General features: G+C 30.6%; 1 protein-coding gene across 3 annotated transcripts in view; it reads right to left on the reverse strand.

The window, feature by feature from the left end:
- LOC128169406 (uncharacterized) overlaps positions 1-17699 on the reverse strand; it is a 127546-nt gene extending 109847 nt beyond the window's left edge. For all 3 annotated transcript variants that reach the window (XR_008241532.1, XM_052835556.1, XM_052835557.1), the window contains exons 1-4: positions 17630-17699; positions 16295-16395; positions 4861-5050; positions 4433-4543 (exon numbers count right to left, since the gene is read on the reverse strand). Coding sequence is in view for 2 of the 3 variants with exons in the window: in XM_052835556.1 (XP_052691516.1) it covers positions 4433-4543; positions 4861-5050; positions 16295-16360 (367 nt within the window). In the remaining variant the exon portion in view is untranslated. The remainder of the gene's footprint in view (positions 1-4432; positions 4544-4860; positions 5051-16294; positions 16396-17629) is intronic.
- Positions 17700-18239: the final 540 nt, after the last annotated feature.

The following is an 18239-nucleotide window of genomic DNA, read 5'->3' on the forward strand; positions in this document are numbered from 1 at the left end:
CGGAAACTAAATTCCAGCCTTATGTCCAAATAAAAACAATCAAAGCTTCAACACAGAATATTCCAAGTCTCTATCTTGAAGCATTTTTGAAAAACGCCCTGGACAAAATCACTTTTTTAAAATTTTAAAATTGACGTAACGTAAAAACGGAAGTGACGTTGTAATTTAAAATTTAAATCTTTGAGGCACGATAATGCAACATAATCCCTGAAAGTTTTATGTAAATCTGTTGAAAACTTTTTGAGATATTAAGCTTTAAAAAAGTCAGAAAAATAAAGAAAAAGAAAAATAATAATAATAAAAAGAAACAATAGAATAACAAGAGGGTCTTCCGTTGGAAACGGAAGACCCTAATTATATATTTTAAATAATATTCTAAGAGCATCTTAATCCAAATGTTTACCATCAGACATTAGATTTTATACGAATACACAACCTTCCACATTGATTATTGATTAATCAGCGATACTATACATGTATCAATGTTGCTGATAAGTAGTTTAACGGTCTAAGACTGTGTCAATTTGATATAGATACATGACATATATTATATATGTTAACAATTACATGACATCAATATTTTGTTGATATTTGCATGTAGTGTTAACAAATTACAAGAAATAATTTCTTCTCTAAAAAAATGCTCTGAAGTATGACTTATGATCGCTGATCCATGTGGATTCAAAAAAAATGTCACTGCTCGTGCAGCTTGTTTACAATAAAATTAAGAAACATTCTTATTTATTTAAAATTAAACTAATTTGAATATAACTGTGTCGTAGTTATAATATAGTACTTCAAATTATTGTCTCGAATAAAAAAGATGATACAATAAGTATAAGTTGCTGTGATAATTAAAATTTAATTTTGTACTGTTTCGCTAATCTATGTTAACTATCAAATCATTTTTTTAACATGCTTAATTTATCAAAACAATTTTTAAATGATATTGTTTATCAGGCATGCTGATTGTCCTTGCAGATGATTAAAATATTATTCGAAACAATAACAATAATTCTTGTTAGGTAGCATTACATTGAAAAAAAGCTACAACTAGACTGTAATCGCCTTCATTTTACTTGCATCATGCAAGTACCCCTTGCTATCAATGACAAAGATCGGTCAAAAAAATCGCTGCATAAAATTTGAGTTCAAGTCAAAATAACTGATAACTTGATGATTTAATTTTCGCCGTAGCTTATACATTTACTTAATTTGTAGACTTCTATACTACTTTTGTAGAAGCGGTGAAAGGGATGGTCTACCTGTGTAATGGTGCTTGATTCCATGAACTGTTTGCTCCAGTGACTCATTACAATCAGCTTCTTCAGCACCCTAGTTTATTTTATCCAAATACATTTAATATGTTTTTTGGCAAGTTTTAAAAGTACAGTGCCTTACATATATTGTCCGTGGATGGCGCCAACCCTACATGTGTTTGTGTGTTTTCAGTTGATTTAAAATGTTTTTAAACTTTCTGTAAGAGTATGCCCCATTGATTGCTTTGCTTTATTCCTAGATGATAAAGAATATTTTGGGCGGGGGATGAAAGGGGGGAAGGGGTGTCTGCCATTGTAAACATTTATACCTAAGTCATGTCAGATAATTAATTTGGAATATTAAGTTGACTTTTGATTTATTTCAATTTAATGGGAACATTTGTTAATTGCCGAAAGACAACATGCGATGTTGATAATGATATATATAAAGAAATCAAAATTTAGGGAAAAAAACACAAAATATAAGTAATGTACATGTAATCGCCCAAATGGCATTTAAAATCATTATTTTATGTAATTGTAAGTGACATTTGAAACCATTCTTCTATGTTATTGTATTAATAATGACAATTTATTTGTTAATTTCAGTTTTGTAATAATGATACCCAAATGCTCGTAATAATCTTCAATATTTCCCTTGAAAAATGAATAATAAATGTTTGTAAATCTATATTTTTGTTGTTTTAATCAACATAAATTTAAATTATTCAAAGGTATTAAAACATGAGTTCTTGATTGTCGCTGAATAAAAAACAAGTAATGCATATCGTAGTTATTTCTTTTGTTATCTCTGTTGATGAGATACTGAACCACGCTGTCACTTGAAATTTATAAATGTATGAAATTTATACATAATTGACAATTTTACTTCAAAAAAGGACAAATATCGCAAAATGCTCGTAATGAAATTCAAATTTACCCGCAATTCTATCTTATACAGAGTTTTTTCCATTAGCCAAAATCCACATCGGCATTTTTTGAAAAGGGGTCGAATTGAGGAAAATAAATGTTTATTATTCTTAGACATACTTTCACAAGACGATAACCTGCATGGCTACTTTTGATATTTTACACAGTGATCAAAGAAGAATAGAGGTACATGAAAAATTCGGCTTCGAATTTGCTAATTTGCTGATGAAAAATGACGCAATACCCCAGTAAATGATGGATTGTCGGGTGTATTTTTAGAAATGGCGTTGTAATTAACTCGATTCAAATAAGGCAGCAGTGATTTTAAGTGGTAGAGATCACATTTAAATTATACATGCAAGATTAAAAAAAAAATTAGAAGGGGTTATAACATTGTGATATTGTAAAATATATGTGACCTAGTATTGTTTTTATAAATATTAATGTCACGTGATAGACACGTGATGACTCCAAATGCACATGTGTCTTAACACATGGGTCACTAAAGTTATAATTGAATATATATATGTATTTTTAAAAAGTTTTGTGCGAGATTTGATTGATGCGACCATCACACTTGCAGGTCATTTTAAAGAAATATGCCTTAGAAATTTAAGTAAATGCTGTCTTAGCAGTGATGTGTATGAATATGTAATAAGATTTGATTTAGAATTAAGACTAAAAAGTATGTTCATCGATATAACATGCCGTGTTTTAATCTCCTTAGCGTGATTTATTTTTGTGTATTTTCTGTAATGTGTAACTCAATGGTAGCGTCATAATAAATACGGTTCGCTAATGTTGCTGAGTGTATTTAGCTCTGAAATTCAGCCATTTTGTGCATATTGGCAAAAAACTTTCGCACGCACCAAACTTTGTTTAATTCACAAGTTCATAAGAATGATTAAAGCTTGAAAACCTGCTTTGGTATCTTTAACTGAATTTTACGGGGATATGCAAGTTTTTAATTCCTTGCGTTTTATGAGGAATATATAGTACATGTACTGTAGCTTAATGTGAGTCATATAGTAATTTATGCACGTGATAATTTTCACACGAACATATATTAGTGTACAGGACAAGCTTCTACGCACATGTATTACGTACCACAACCCTTTTTCCAATAACATATCTTACTTTAATTTACTTTTATTTTAATTTCATCTACATGTTCCACATGAACAAAGCAGTGCATCGCCCTACGTCCACGTCTTTCCCCTCAAATACAAAAAAAATTGATGTTCAATTCATGTCTCTAACCACCACAATTTATTGACTCAAATATATATAAACAGTACATATCATTTTGGATCTGACCCCCTAGAAAAATTCATACTTATTTAATCAACCAATAAAATAATTAATACAAAATTATCTCTCAGAACCCCCACCCCCCACGGGATTTTTAAAAATAAAACTGCACATATGCATTGTGCATGTACATGTATGAAAATACGTATCTTATTGAGCCTTCGTATAAAATAGTTTTTTTACCAGTTAATGATATTTATGTCGTTTGTTAGTTTCGCTGATTAATTTCCGGGAGGAGCAGTTGTAGCGTCCACACTGCTGCCTGACGTCATAAAGCAGCACTAAATTCATACAACTGATATTCGTCTTTATTTAGCGTGCTTTAAGTTTCGTTTGTAACAGAGATAAAAGTAAGAATTTACACAAATAAGAATAGAATATTGCAAAACAGAATTACAAAAACCGTAAAGAATAAAAGAAAATCAGAGTGAAATCGGATAAACATGAATATGAAAAAACAATAAAGTGACATGCAAGTGTAAATATACAGAAGAAGAAAGAAGTACGCATAAGTAGAATAAAAAGAAGATACATAGACGTTTGGCTGTAATTCCCTTTCATAAACTACGAATCTATAAGTTACGAGTATAAATCGCGCTTGGGTTTTTGAATTTTTACCTTTCTAATTTTTTAAACCTAATTTTTTGGCTAAATATTGAAAACTTTGAAAATTCTAAAACAGTTGAAGTATTGAATATTGCTGTGATCTTTGAAACATATAAGTATTGGCAGGTGTCCCATAACACCTTAAACGGTCCTAATAATGGTCGGAACAAGATGCATCGTTTTACAAGTAAGAAGTTGTTGTTTTTTTGTTTTTTTTACATCGACCTTTTTTATCGACTAAGAAATAAAGTACCATTTTAAAAATTCTTAAGTTTGAAAGTATTGCTAGAAAAATATTCATTTTTTTCAAAGTAAACATCACTCACATTTATAGATTTCTTCGTCATTATAAAATTCCAAAGGACAGCTACTGTTGAATTTTTCCACACAGCTGTAATGATCCAGGTCACCTGTACCTTCCAGTATTACACAGTTACCTGTTGATATTTTAATATTTTTAATACAGTAATCAATAATCATGTGTCATAACGGGCTTTTTTTTTTATTCTAAAGATTATATGTTTGTATTTAGATGCCTTAACAATACACATGTTATAAATACATTGTATTATAATCAAATTTATTACATGATTATTTTATTGCCAAACTACTTGCTCTATAAATTCCTAAAATGTGGTACAAATAAGAACGATGTCATTTAAAAATAAATGAATTTTGTAAACACGTGTTATATAGTCATATTATTCAAATAATTAATCAATAATTATCACCCATATGATATTCGTCATTATACCTTTTTGATAAAGACCTATTTGTCGGTCTGTGCAAAATTCTATTAGAGATGATAGGTATTTATTGGGGGCACACAGATATCGTAACCCTTTTGTGCAATTTCTTCTTTGTGCTGCTGTTTTAAACTCATCTTTGCTTCTAGGACATTCGTTAACAGGATAAACAGGAAATCGATAAGGTTTCGTTGTAACCTATAATCGAAAAAAAAAAATATATTCTGTTTTAGTCGCAAAATCAAGTTTTGTAAAAAGACAGGTTTATATTTGTCGTTTTGAGCGGGTTTCTTATATTTGGTCAGAATAATGCTGGTACATTGCATGCTAATGAGTTTCTACTGTGAGTAAATAACATGCTAAAATTAAGAACAGTATCATTCGAAAATAGACAGATGGTGTTCATACATGTACGTTCGTTGAGGGGCCTAATATGTTGAACTTTGTCTCGCAAGGAAAATAATTAAAAAATCAATTTTTATAAATTTCGTAAATCAAATTATCGACAATGATTTGATTTGATTTCAGGAAAATGATTAGAACCGCTCACTGTAGTATTGAAACAATAATATCTCAATATTTAGGTCTATATAGTTTTAGTTTTTGCAATTTTCTCTTTCATACTGACATACACCTAATGCAAATTGTATAAACTTACGAGCTTTAAGAGAAACAAAAAACGAATTTTCTCCATTCCCTAAATCAAATAAGCGTATTTTTTTCCGTCCCAATATGCTTACAAGATCCTCTTATTTCTTGTTTACAAACTGAGTTACCGTTTTTACTGCATCTTACAATGCAGAGAAATTCAAAATTGATATTTACAGTTTTGCTCGAATACAATATTATATATTCATTTCTTTTAGAGTGAAACAAAGTCAATATTTTAAGTTTGGGCTACAAGGCTTGAAGGAATTATTGAATGTATAAATGTACATGTATAGTAAAGTGAAAAATTGATATTCCCATTAAAATGGAAGAAGGGTCCTTAATCATAATTGTTTTGCAGTGTTATTGATTGACCTTGATAGATATAAAAAACAGTATGCCCATCCATTTTTACCTTACATGTCTTATCTTCAATTGGCTTGCTGTGTCTTTTTTTATCATGTCATTTTTTATTTACGTGTAAAATAGTAATTTAAGTCGGGTGTCGAAAAAAGGGCACATATCCTTCTCAAACCTTGGAAACATCTGCATTATACAATACAAAATCCACTCAGAGTGAATCAACTCATTTCATTTACTTTTTTTTTTAAAGTTTAAAATAGTGACATCCAGGCTTGGGGCGAATTACATTGTAAAGTAATGCATTACATTATCATTACTTCATGAATTTGGGCATTAAATTACCATTACCATTACTTGATTTTCTTGAAGTAATGCATTACATTACCATTACATAGGTAAAGTAATGCATTACCATTACCATTACTTTTATTTTTAAAAGTAAAGCTAATAAAGAGTTTTTGCAAATGTTTCAAATATACAACACTCTTTAACATATCTACAGCTTCATGCTCAGTATCAGGTTCAAATTCAATGAATAAACAAGAGTCATTCTTTATTTGCTCAATATATAATCATATTGTGGCAATATGAACAACATATTACATAAGTAAAATAATATTATAGACATTTGGCATGATACAATATCAGATATGAAATAGAGACACAGGATAACATGCGTAACAAAAAACAATTTATGAAATAATGTTGCGGTTTTTAAAAGCTAAATATAGATATATATCCCCAGATTACACAAATCTTTATAATTTTGGACACTTAATTTTATTAATTTATAAACAGATGATTTTTCCCAGTTATATTTCTTAATATATTTTAATCGTATTTCTTTTTCCGGAGGACACTTTAAGACAAAAGATTGCTGTTGCACTTTATGATCGAAGTTTCAAAGGGTTCATCTTTTAAATGCATCCATCTTCCGGGCTATACTAAATAAATGTTTTGCAGGAGCAGTCAATTAAGCTTGGACTGGAAAATACTGTTTGACGATCTTTATCTTAGGATATATTAAGTGCAATAATAGATTAAATACATAAATCTTGTATTTTCGAAATTCTATCAGTCTAAACTAATGTACAGTGTAATTAATATACAAGAGAGAGAGACCGATGGAGAAAGAGAGAGAAAATAAGTAAGATTATTTTCAAATAGGTAATAATATTGGAAGTGATATTGATTTTCATCATGGTTGGACTGTGCATTCATTTTGCTTTTAAAGGTGCATGTCTGTCTCCTATTCTATCGTGACATAGCGAAGGTAAGGGGATTGGGGTGTTTAGCACTTCTTAAAACAATAGATTGTTTTGATACTTAGATTATCCTGGGGGCATAGTGTGTTGTTGACACATTTCTTATTGAAGTGCAAACTAATTGGAGTAAATTGTTTACATAATTAAAAACTCTTAATAACAACACTCTTAAAAATGTTATGAACTTGTGATGTTATCTTTAGTAATATAAACAATTCAAAAAAGAATTTTAAAAAAAACTTTTTTAATAAAACATGTACAATTAAAATATTTTTTTCTCAAATAGAATTATTTCTTTCTTCTTTAAAAATAAATTTAATCAAATTCAATTTCAACTATTCCTTTATTCATCACATTTTATTTAAAGTGAACATGCATAAAAATGCATAGTAATGCAAAGTAATGCCATGTAATGCCAGCATTACACTAGATTTTGGAAAGTAATGCATTACATTAGCATTACTTGTAATGCTAATTTTGAGGCATTACACATTACTAGCATTACTTTGAAAACATGTAATGCATTGCAATGCATTACCATTACATTTAGCATTACCCCAAGCCTGGTGACATCCATAATGTATGAGCCACTCAATTTTTAACATAAACTGAATGTAATTTACAGCTTTTCAGAAACTGACAAAACTTAAATCTATGTTATCCAGTTCTTACAAGGTTACCAGTTTGTTGAAACCTCCAGCAACCTAAACAATCAAGAACTGCACACAATCATCATAATATTTCCGACTCAAATTCGATTATATATGATATATATGACTATACATGTATCTCCTAATTAACGTATGGATGAAAATTCAAAATAATTGCTTTACATTATTTACTTTTTACGTTTATTCATTTATTTGTTAAAAGAAAGGCGTAAAGATAAACACTAAATGTTTTTTTAATCATATTAAGCATGTGAAGAGAAATACTAGTTTAATGTTTTGACCTGTCGTCACAGGAATTTGATTTCAATCCTTGTTGTCTTTTTTCTGTGTCATTGATAAAAACATATATCTGTTACGAAATGTTGAACATTTCAAATTATTTTATTTATAAGGATTGACATTTAGAAATATTGTTGAGTGCTTATTTGAATTTCATTAATAATTTCAACCCCATATTCATAAGGGATATGTATGACTATCAAGATAAGTTTGAATCTTTTTATTTAAGACGGATTTTCTTAAGGAAAGTTTTTGAAATGTTCGTAAGTCTCTGCAGTTTTCTTCTTGTAACAAATGTGCACTAATGTAAGTGTTGATACCTTAAACACATCCAGTTAAATTATTTCAGAGTTACTCTGTTGACATTTTTTTTTTAAATTCGACTTCTTGATTATGCCCTACTTTCTTCAAAGAGTTCGGGTTTATTGTTACCATGTTCCTTCCGTCACGTTTTTGTTTCTCATATTCCTCTTAAATGTTACGGATTTTACTTATCATCTCTTAGGATATGATTTTGGGTGTTCTTTTGATATTTGAATAGGGTTTTATACATGCACCAAATTAGCTTAAAATGAGGCCTCTTTACCCCCCGAAACCTGCTTTCCAGAACTCTTTCTACCTTTTACACAATATGAAATATAATTTCTTGTAAATTCATTGGGGATGTCCTGTAGATGCGTAATACAGTCTCAAAGGTTTAATGTCTTACCATAGGGTAAGTTAATTGCTAGAAATGACGTTGTTTTTTTTTTTGGGGGGGGGGGTTGCAAAATGTGCTTCAAATAACGATATCATTTTATCCAGTAATAACCAAATCTATTTCTAAAAGAAGGTTATTAGATATACCCTGTTGTCTGTTGATGATTGATAATAAAAGTCAATTTAACTTTGTGAGTCACTACATGTAGGTTGCAAAGAAATAATTTTTTTTTGTAAACATGAATATCCTAGTTGAGTTTTGTAAAAAATTCACAACATTAATTTTGCCTTTATATTGCAAACAATTATAATCTTGTTAAGATTTATTTTTTTTCCTCTCGTGCTACAAAGCAACTTTTGATGTTGTTTGGGTCGCATGCACAGCAAATGAATATGCTTATACACGGAATAAAAGTAAATAATACCATATATATATATATATATATATATATATATATATATATATATATATATATATATATATATATATATATATATATATATATATATATATATATATTGTTTTGTGCCAGATGCTTGTAACTTTATCATTAAGTCAGTCCAAAGGTATTCATGCAGCGCATTTGACCGTTTAAAAATATACAATACTCTCAAAGAAAGACAAAATTAAAATATCCAAGACATTTGTAAAGGCATACTATAATTTATACTGCAAAATATCTCAGAAATGAGAACTATTTCTTACGCAAATTTATAATGGTAAATTTTGACATCTTTTCTCCTTTTGGAGGTAACGCGTATAAAACCCCTAGCACACCGGAGCTGCATATTTACGGCGATCCTGCTGTGTCCTTAAATAATGTAAAACGCCAAGGTAAACGCAGAAGAGTATCCTACAGCGCCGTAACAACGCAACGGCATTTTCGTCCCTCTTTCGCAGTGGGAATGCCTTGAACATTTTAGAATGCCGTGCGACGGCGCGCACTTTAATCATGCACAAAGTACGCGCCGTGGCTCTGCGTTCTAATAAACACGCCGTAGAAGCGTAGTAACAGCGCCGTAAGATCTCAAGCAGCGCTGCGTCGGCGCGCTCAAGGAACGCAGCTAATCGCAGTGTAGACGCAGTGATAAGTCAATTGCGCTTGCACGGAGACCTCACGGAGTCCTTTGGGATCTAACTGTGTCTCTCTCGCGCTCTCACCGCGCATCCACAGCTTTTGAACAAGTTTTTTCATTTGGCTGCATTCACACATTGACCCAAAAGAGCTGTTGCTGCGTTCATTGCACTCTCGTGGCGTTTCTTCTGCGTTTATACCGCGCTCCCACGGCGTTTCTAGTGCGTTGTAATCAAGACCACGAAAACTCAAACAATGGCTGTTGTACAATATCAATCTATGTCATAATTATCAAACTAGATGTAGATGACTATGTAACAAGTAGCATTTGCTAATATTCCAAGACCTATCAATGGAATTCATGCCATTTGGCTCTGATGTTTTCGCATCTTTTCCATGTTTTCTAACAACTAATAATGAATCTTTTTTGTAGACCTGACTACTATAGTATGTCCCAAGTTATTGCTTCCATGAATTTTTGATGATCTTTTAAAAAAATATACATACCTGTGAAAGAAATACAATTGAAATCGATGAAAGGAAACATATCAAAGTTATCTTTATTGAACAATTATCCCTTTTTACTCATTAAAATTCACAGGAACGAAAACAATTTTCTTACGGAGGTTTATAATGGGAAATGTTTACATCTTTTCTCCATTCGGAAGTACTCGGGATACCTCGCGCAATTTTTTAACGTTATCATCCGGGCTTATTAAGAGGCTGTCCAAGCAAAATTCAGGCAGGGCTTTGCACATGCTATGTCTTGGATTTCAATAAATGTTTGTGTATCACTTCATTTTAACATGATTGTAATACATGTGAAAGAAAAAATTAATTGTATGCCTAATTAGGCAGAAAAATGTCTGTTTTTGAATTTGGAACATGTTTAGTGCAAAAAGGTCACAGAAGTTGTAAATATATTGTGTAGTTTGATAAGTTGTAAAACTGCTTAATTCTATTAAACCTTTTTAAAAATTATATTATTTAGTTTAAACACACTTAACTCTTTAACTTAGTCTGCTTTTATAGTAAAAATATATTTCAGACAAAAATATATGCCTTATCAAAGTTGATGCATATTTTGTAAACAAAAATTCTGGTATTTTAATTTTAATTTGAAATTTCAACAAAATCTAATACATTTTCATGAAAGGAAAAAATAAGGCATCTTAATAAACCTGAGAAATGAAATTTTGAGAAACAAAAATAAATTCAGTGGGAACAGCATCGGTCTCATAGAAGCAGTTGCAAAAAATTACCCATTTTTAACATTGAAAATGAAGTTTTTCCATGCATAACGTCTTATTATTATTGTTAAAAGACAGTGAATGACAGAGTTCATGTCACAAATATTGACTATAATTTAATACATGCTTATATCTTTATAATAGGAAATGCTTTATGACGAAAGAAATAATGATCAGTCTTCAAAAAGCAACATTTTTCATAATTTTAAGTGCAAAAAGGTCATTTTGACAATAATGTTGAAATCTGAGTTTAAGTCTGCTAAAACTATTCACAACTGAAGAACATTAGCTGAACATTTCACTATTTGGATAGTCTAATATACATTAAAATTATTTTAAGGGTTTTCAGTATTTCATGAAGTACATAAATTTATGAATAAGGATTCAAAATGTGTTAATCACTGATTAAGGAATAATAATTAATGCAGTGTAAAACTGAATTTATTTTTCACATTCAATGTATTTGTGTGTTTTCAATAAGTATTAACTAAAATTTTCTTCTTAAACTGGTAATAAACTTGGTGGGAAAAAATTATTAAAGCGGTATTAGCTTAAATAAAGAATTTTTTTTTATTAAATTGTGCAATAAGGTCAAATCCAATTTATCATTGGTACTCACAGGATGAATCACTGCCATTCAGTCCACTGAATGTTAACTGAAAGGTCTGGAAAGGTGACTGAATGGCACAGTTATGCCATTCAGTCACCTTTCAGTTACCGTTCAGTCACATTTCAGTTAACTAAAAGGCAGAGGTTCATCCTGTGACTACTGAATTTGAGGGGTTTTTGTTGTTGTTTTTTAAACAAAACAATAAAACAATTCCATTCTGTACAAATACACATAAATATATCAAATCATTTCTTCTTAGTAGTAACATTTGAATTCGTTATTATCTCTATATAAGTGCCATATTAGCAACTTGTTCAATCCAAAGTTTCAAAATGAATGCATACAACCGTTTTGGAATGAGAACAAAGAAATGTGACCTCTACTTTCAGTCGGGTAGCTTTTGGAAATTCTAGGCAGGTGTTTAACTTTTTGATAAAAATTAACATAAACAGACTGGTATACAACAATTATTTAGTCAGACTAAGTCCACAATGAATCTAGCAGAAACGTCAGATATCACACTTCCCCCCCATTTATGGATCCCCCATACTGATCCATTTTATAATCCATGTATGATGAGCAGCTAAAATATACATGGGACAGTATGCTTTGAAACAACCCCCTCCCCCCCTTTAAACCCTATTCTCAAATCAAATCCATGGTCATATAAGAATCAGTGTGCCTTTTTTAAACTGTATTTTCCTCTTTTTAAAAATATATTTCTAAATTACTCAGCTGACTAACTTTCAAGCATGTTGTACATATTTGAATAAATAAGCAGTGCATAAGAGTGAAAGAATACATTTCATTTACATGTATCAATGCTATGTTTGGACAATTTACTTGGACAGTGTTATTTTATAATATTGCTAATGCTAAGTGATGTCAGTACATGTATTTGCATGTTAACAGTGGATACTGTTGTACTAATTAATATATTTAATTATATTTAGTCATGTACTCAAGATATTGAAATCTCTTTACATACAAATTAACAAGGCTAGTATAAGTTACTTTCATAGTATGACAAACAACCATAATAGATGAAGATATCAAACTAATAATAACATTAAAATTAAATTAGTTACCTGGTATCTAAGAAAGTGTGCAGTAGCAATTTGGAATAAATAAACAAATAATAAACTCATGCAAGATAACAATTTAACAATTTATTCAGCATTAAAATGCTAATTGATAACATGTACATAAAGTGTACGATGCATGAAGACAAGTTCATTCAACTTTCTCTCTCTCTCTCTCTCTCTCTCTCTCTCTCTCTCTCTCTCTCTCTCTCTCTCATGTGGTCAATCCGACAAACTTCAAGCATCTTATTTTGGTCTTGTTTGCATCCTTTATTCATTGAAGAAAAATGTGCAGATGATTAAATTGAGAAAAACAAATTCCAAGTGATATCTTCTGGAAATTCAACCACGCCTTAGGAAAACATTGATTAATTTAAATGAATGCGGTCATTTATATAATGACTTGCAAATCTAGTTAGTTTCTCTGCCATCTAAATATATCCTTTCAAATTACTGCTTCACATAATCCCTGAACCCCCTTCTTGGTCTTGTTTCTTATTCGACACACTTTCACTGTTTCATATGCAGGAATATCATTTTACCCATGATATTATATGCTGTAAAAGTCATCGAGATCCACCATGCCAAGCAACTTGATGGTGTTTTTTTTCCAGCAATCTCGTAGGATTTTTTCTATGTTTTATCCTAGTTTAAATATAGAAGGACAGTATTTTCCAAAAGAATATTTCATTTGCACTTCTCTGAAAAAAAAATACAGAAACACATAATAAAACAAATTCATGTACCTTCAAGTGTAAAGATCTTAAAATTGTTAATAAATATTGTGGAACACATACAGCGATTCTATTTCATTTTCTGATTATCATTAGCAAAACTAATATCATACTGTTGTGTGAAATTGTTTATTTACATTTCTTGTCACAAGTCAGGTATGTACTCTGACCGATTGCCAAGTCAATAGCTGCTGTGTTAAATAATATTGCTGTGCTAACCAAAAAAACCCCACCCCATATGTTCTGCTGTGTGTGTTATAAAATTTTAACTCGTCATTTCATAACATTTTTTTTCTTCAATTTTTAACAAAGCAATATTTTTCAATTACGAAAATTAAAGAGATGAAGATTGAAGACTAAATTGACATAGCTATCAAAGGAAAAAAATAGTACTCCAAATATCAACACAATCCTATCTAAAAAATTTGGTTGGATATTTTCCCAATATTAACCTCATGAAACACTCTATGATTATTGTTGTACTTTCTTGTTACAAAGATTTATTCATGGTATGTGAATGCAATTAATACAAATTAAATGTGCAAGTTAACATCTGATATTAAAAAATAAAATATTGTAAGAATGCTCTCTCTCTCTCTTTCTTTCTCTCTCTGTCTCTCTCTCTCTCTCTCAATGCATATTATTTACCTGACCTCTCTTGAACTACCCATTTGTCAAGAAATAACATTCCTCTGTCGTCATCTGGTGAACACCTCTTGCTTTTTTCTTTGAGGAGTGGATGTGTACATCAATGTACCCATGGCTGCATAATTTGTTGGCTGACTTGTTGAAATTCGTCTGTTAACAGTAATTCATCTCAGTTTCAATAAAAGGTTCGGGATGCTTACTATTATTGGCGACCTCATTTAGCTTCCAATGGTATTTGAGATCGAGACAACATCACCAAAACACCGAAAAACAATCAACTCTTGCAGCATGCTGTGCACAGACGTTAGCGGCGGCCATCTTTGTTTACACTGGTTTTGAAAATATATCTGCACTGAATATTTTTTAAAAATATATTTCAGCGTTAAAAAAATTATGTCTATCAAAAACAATTAAGCTGATTTTATATGAATTATTTATAGTTGAAAATGTATTGCTTTTAAATTTTTAAGCCTCCAAATATTCATTTGGCAAGGGAGGTAACTGAAATTATCAAACATTACCAAAATATCCTTGTCTACAATTTTTCAACGCAAGCTTTTCCCACTCATTTTATTTTATCAATAAAAAGTCAAAATATTTTTCTCATTTATAAAAAATACAAACCCTAACCAATAACAATGTATTGAATTTTAAAGCTCACAGTTTGGTACATGTATAAGAGTATGAAATATATATCTTCCCGTCCGAATAACCACTTAAAATACTTTTTAAAGCAAATCATCATTATTGTGGGTCAAAAGAGAATACAAAGAAACTATTTCAGAGGGAAAACAAAAAAATCGTGAAAACCGATGTGCGACGTTTTCTTATATATTCGCCTGATGTTTGCTTGGACAGCTTCTTAATGGCTGATGCAATGCAAAATCTCCGTAGACTTAATTTTGGGATGTGTATTGAAACCTGAAGCGGTAGAGGGGGCGGATCAAAACAGATAATCTGGACATTTTTCATATTAGTGGATGAATGTAGTTTGAGCACAAAGGTATTTACTATTATTGAAAAATCAAGCAAAAGGTGGTGGAAGCAAAACTCGGGACAGAGTATAGTATTTTCGTCCTAGTCCTTCACAAATTGTTTGGAAGTAGTTATGTTTCAATTACAATGTACCTTTTCATAAAATCAAAACAACTTCTTAATCATTTATTCACTAGTTGTCAATTCTTGTTTGTTTCCTATACAATTGTACACATTAACATTAACCTACCAAGAAGTTATGCAAGTTTTGTGCACGCAGTCAGTGCACAGAGCACGACGTGGACGCGCGGTTAAAACTCCTAGCACGTCATGAGCGCTCGGCGAAGACTCAGCGAGAGCGCAGTTAATCGCCAAGTAGAACTCGTCGGAAAAGCAGTTACACGCCGTGGGAGCTCCGTAAGTACGCATCGGTCGCCATCAGGACGCCTTGACATCTTCACTTGTAAAGCTTTTAAATAAAGCTGTTCATTTTCCTCTTAAATTCCCTTGCAATCCTACGGCGATTCCGTGAATTTTACAACGGCGTGGACACGCCGTGGGGACGCAGCATGGTGTGGCAGGGCCTTAACCTCGCACACATCTCAACGTTTTCATTAGGGTAGTTTTATTACTGGCGCAAAAAAATGTGCGTATAATTTTATTTCTACAATTTTATTGAAACTTGTAAAGCTTGATTGGGCATTTTAGAATATTAATCATGGGATATTTTTAATAGCATTGAATGAACATCGTTTGAATTATGATGTATCTACAAATATTGAATAACTTAAGATATATAATATTAAATAAAGTATGGTCAACAATTAACAAATAAAATATAAAACTATATAGTGCATTGTTTCAATCCTATTTAGCATGGACTTTACCTAATTGAATAAATATAAACAAAAGGAATTTGCCGAAGAATCTCAAATCGACTAAATCACCTTTAAGTTCAAAAAATAACATTTTTGTTCAATCTCTTTGATTAAAAAAAAGAAACAATTTAAAAATTTGGCCTTCCAATTAATTTTGTTGATGAGAACTGTTACACCACACATGCATAACGATTATTCTTTTAGAGTAACGTACTTAAATAGACTATATGAAAACTTTGCACAATCAGTTTGTTTAATACTTACCGGATTTTCTGTTGCGATGTTAAATGCGTTGATTACTAGAAACGCACGAAACAGTAAAAGTTCCATTATTCAAATGTTCACTATTCTTCCTGTATCTGAAACTTAACATGTCAGAAAGATTATTTTAAATGTTACGGTTTTGATAAGCTATCTATAATTTTTATATACATCAATGACTAAATTGTTATGTTTGACATTCTATCGTGAATGTTCTTTGCTTTAAATAAAATCCCGACCAAATCATTATCTAAGACAATGTTATTTTCTCACGATACGTAGGGATCAATCGTAAAACTTTGTAATCAGTGAACATTCTTCTGCATTATCATGTCATTCAATATACATAAAGAAAAAGAGCTGGCCCTACACTATTATCTCTCTTCATTTGAGAGGAATCTGTATTGTTTTAAATTGATTGTAATGTACCACAACACACAAAGAACACATATTTTAAATCTTTACAACAAAGACTTTAAAGGGACAGACTGTATCGGCCATAATAATGTGTAACATATAAAGTTATCCATTTAAACGCAAGCTTTCTGCAAAAAACTATGCACATGTATAATTGTTCAAAAATACATTATCCCGATTGATATAAGATTTGAACTTTACCAAAAACGATTTAAAGGTATTTAACAATAAGCGTAAGGTAAGAAGCGACTTCTTAATAGAAATAATCAGAAATATGGATGAAAAAAAGGGTTTCCATTAATATACGATTGAATTCTTAACAATGATATTGATGCACACATTTAGTCAATGGCACGAAATAACACTATGTAACAATTAGGGAATATTCATAAACTTTACATACTAATACTGTTTTTTTTTATTTTGTTTCAGTTTCCCTCTGTGACTTGACATGTGAAAACCTGCGAAGAACCCAAGCGGGAAAACCAATACTGTATGGAAAGCCGAAGGGTTTAATATTCTTTCTACGACTCACTGTTGCGGTTTACAATCGAAATATGAAGTATGTTTAAATTTCATAAAAACAAAAATATGCATCTATTAATACAGAATAATTATTTTATGTTATAACATTATCTAATTAATTTGTTTTATATTAAATGCTACACTTATGACCCTTAGTGTTGATAATTCACAAATAAATTTCAATAATGCAAGGGTAAACCCTTCTATGCACATATCTAGTCAATGGCGTACGGTACTGCTAAGTATAACACAATATAACGATTAAAAGATTTAGAAATCTTTAGAGTTAGAAATCTGATGTTAAATGAAAGAGCATTTTATAATGTCACTACGATTACACAAAGCACTGGCCCGTGACAGTATAACACAATATAACGATTAAAAGAGTTCACGTACCAGTACTGCTTTGATACTCTATCTAGCTTCGCTTAATGCCTTGTCATTCTTTGAGCAGTGTATACCCAACGGGAAATCCAATAATGTATGGAAAGCCAAAGGGTTCAATATTCTATCTTTTCAGTACTGTTACGAAATATTATGAAAAAAGTAAGGGATTTAAATGTTTATTATAAGGTAAATTTTTTAAAACATTATTCATGTAAAATGATGATATTGTGATAGATATCTGATGTTAAATGAAAGAGCATTTTAAATGCCACTGCGATTACACAAAGCACTAGCCCCTGATATAAAAGTCACGTGACATGTGTTGATAATTCAACATCGCAAGGCAAGGGTGAACCCTCATTTGAATAAAAACTTTCAAATATGATTAAATTATAGGAACCTAGTTATTTCTACATCTTTGATTGGTCTTCTATATCAACATTTTAACAAAATTAACTTTAGTTGATATATACATGACTTCTGCTTAATATTTTGAGTATTTATTAATTTATTATTAGACTACAGATTTCATTAAAACAGCAGCAGGTTTGATAAGTTAAACATTCTCTTATTCATATTCAACAGATTATAATAATAGGGTATTATTTTGTTGGCTTTT

Source organism: Crassostrea angulata, unplaced genomic scaffold (genome assembly GCF_025612915.1).
Source record: "Crassostrea angulata isolate pt1a10 unplaced genomic scaffold, ASM2561291v2 HiC_scaffold_127, whole genome shotgun sequence".
In the NCBI taxonomy this organism is placed as follows: Eukaryota; Metazoa; Mollusca; class Bivalvia; order Ostreida; family Ostreidae; genus Magallana; species Magallana angulata.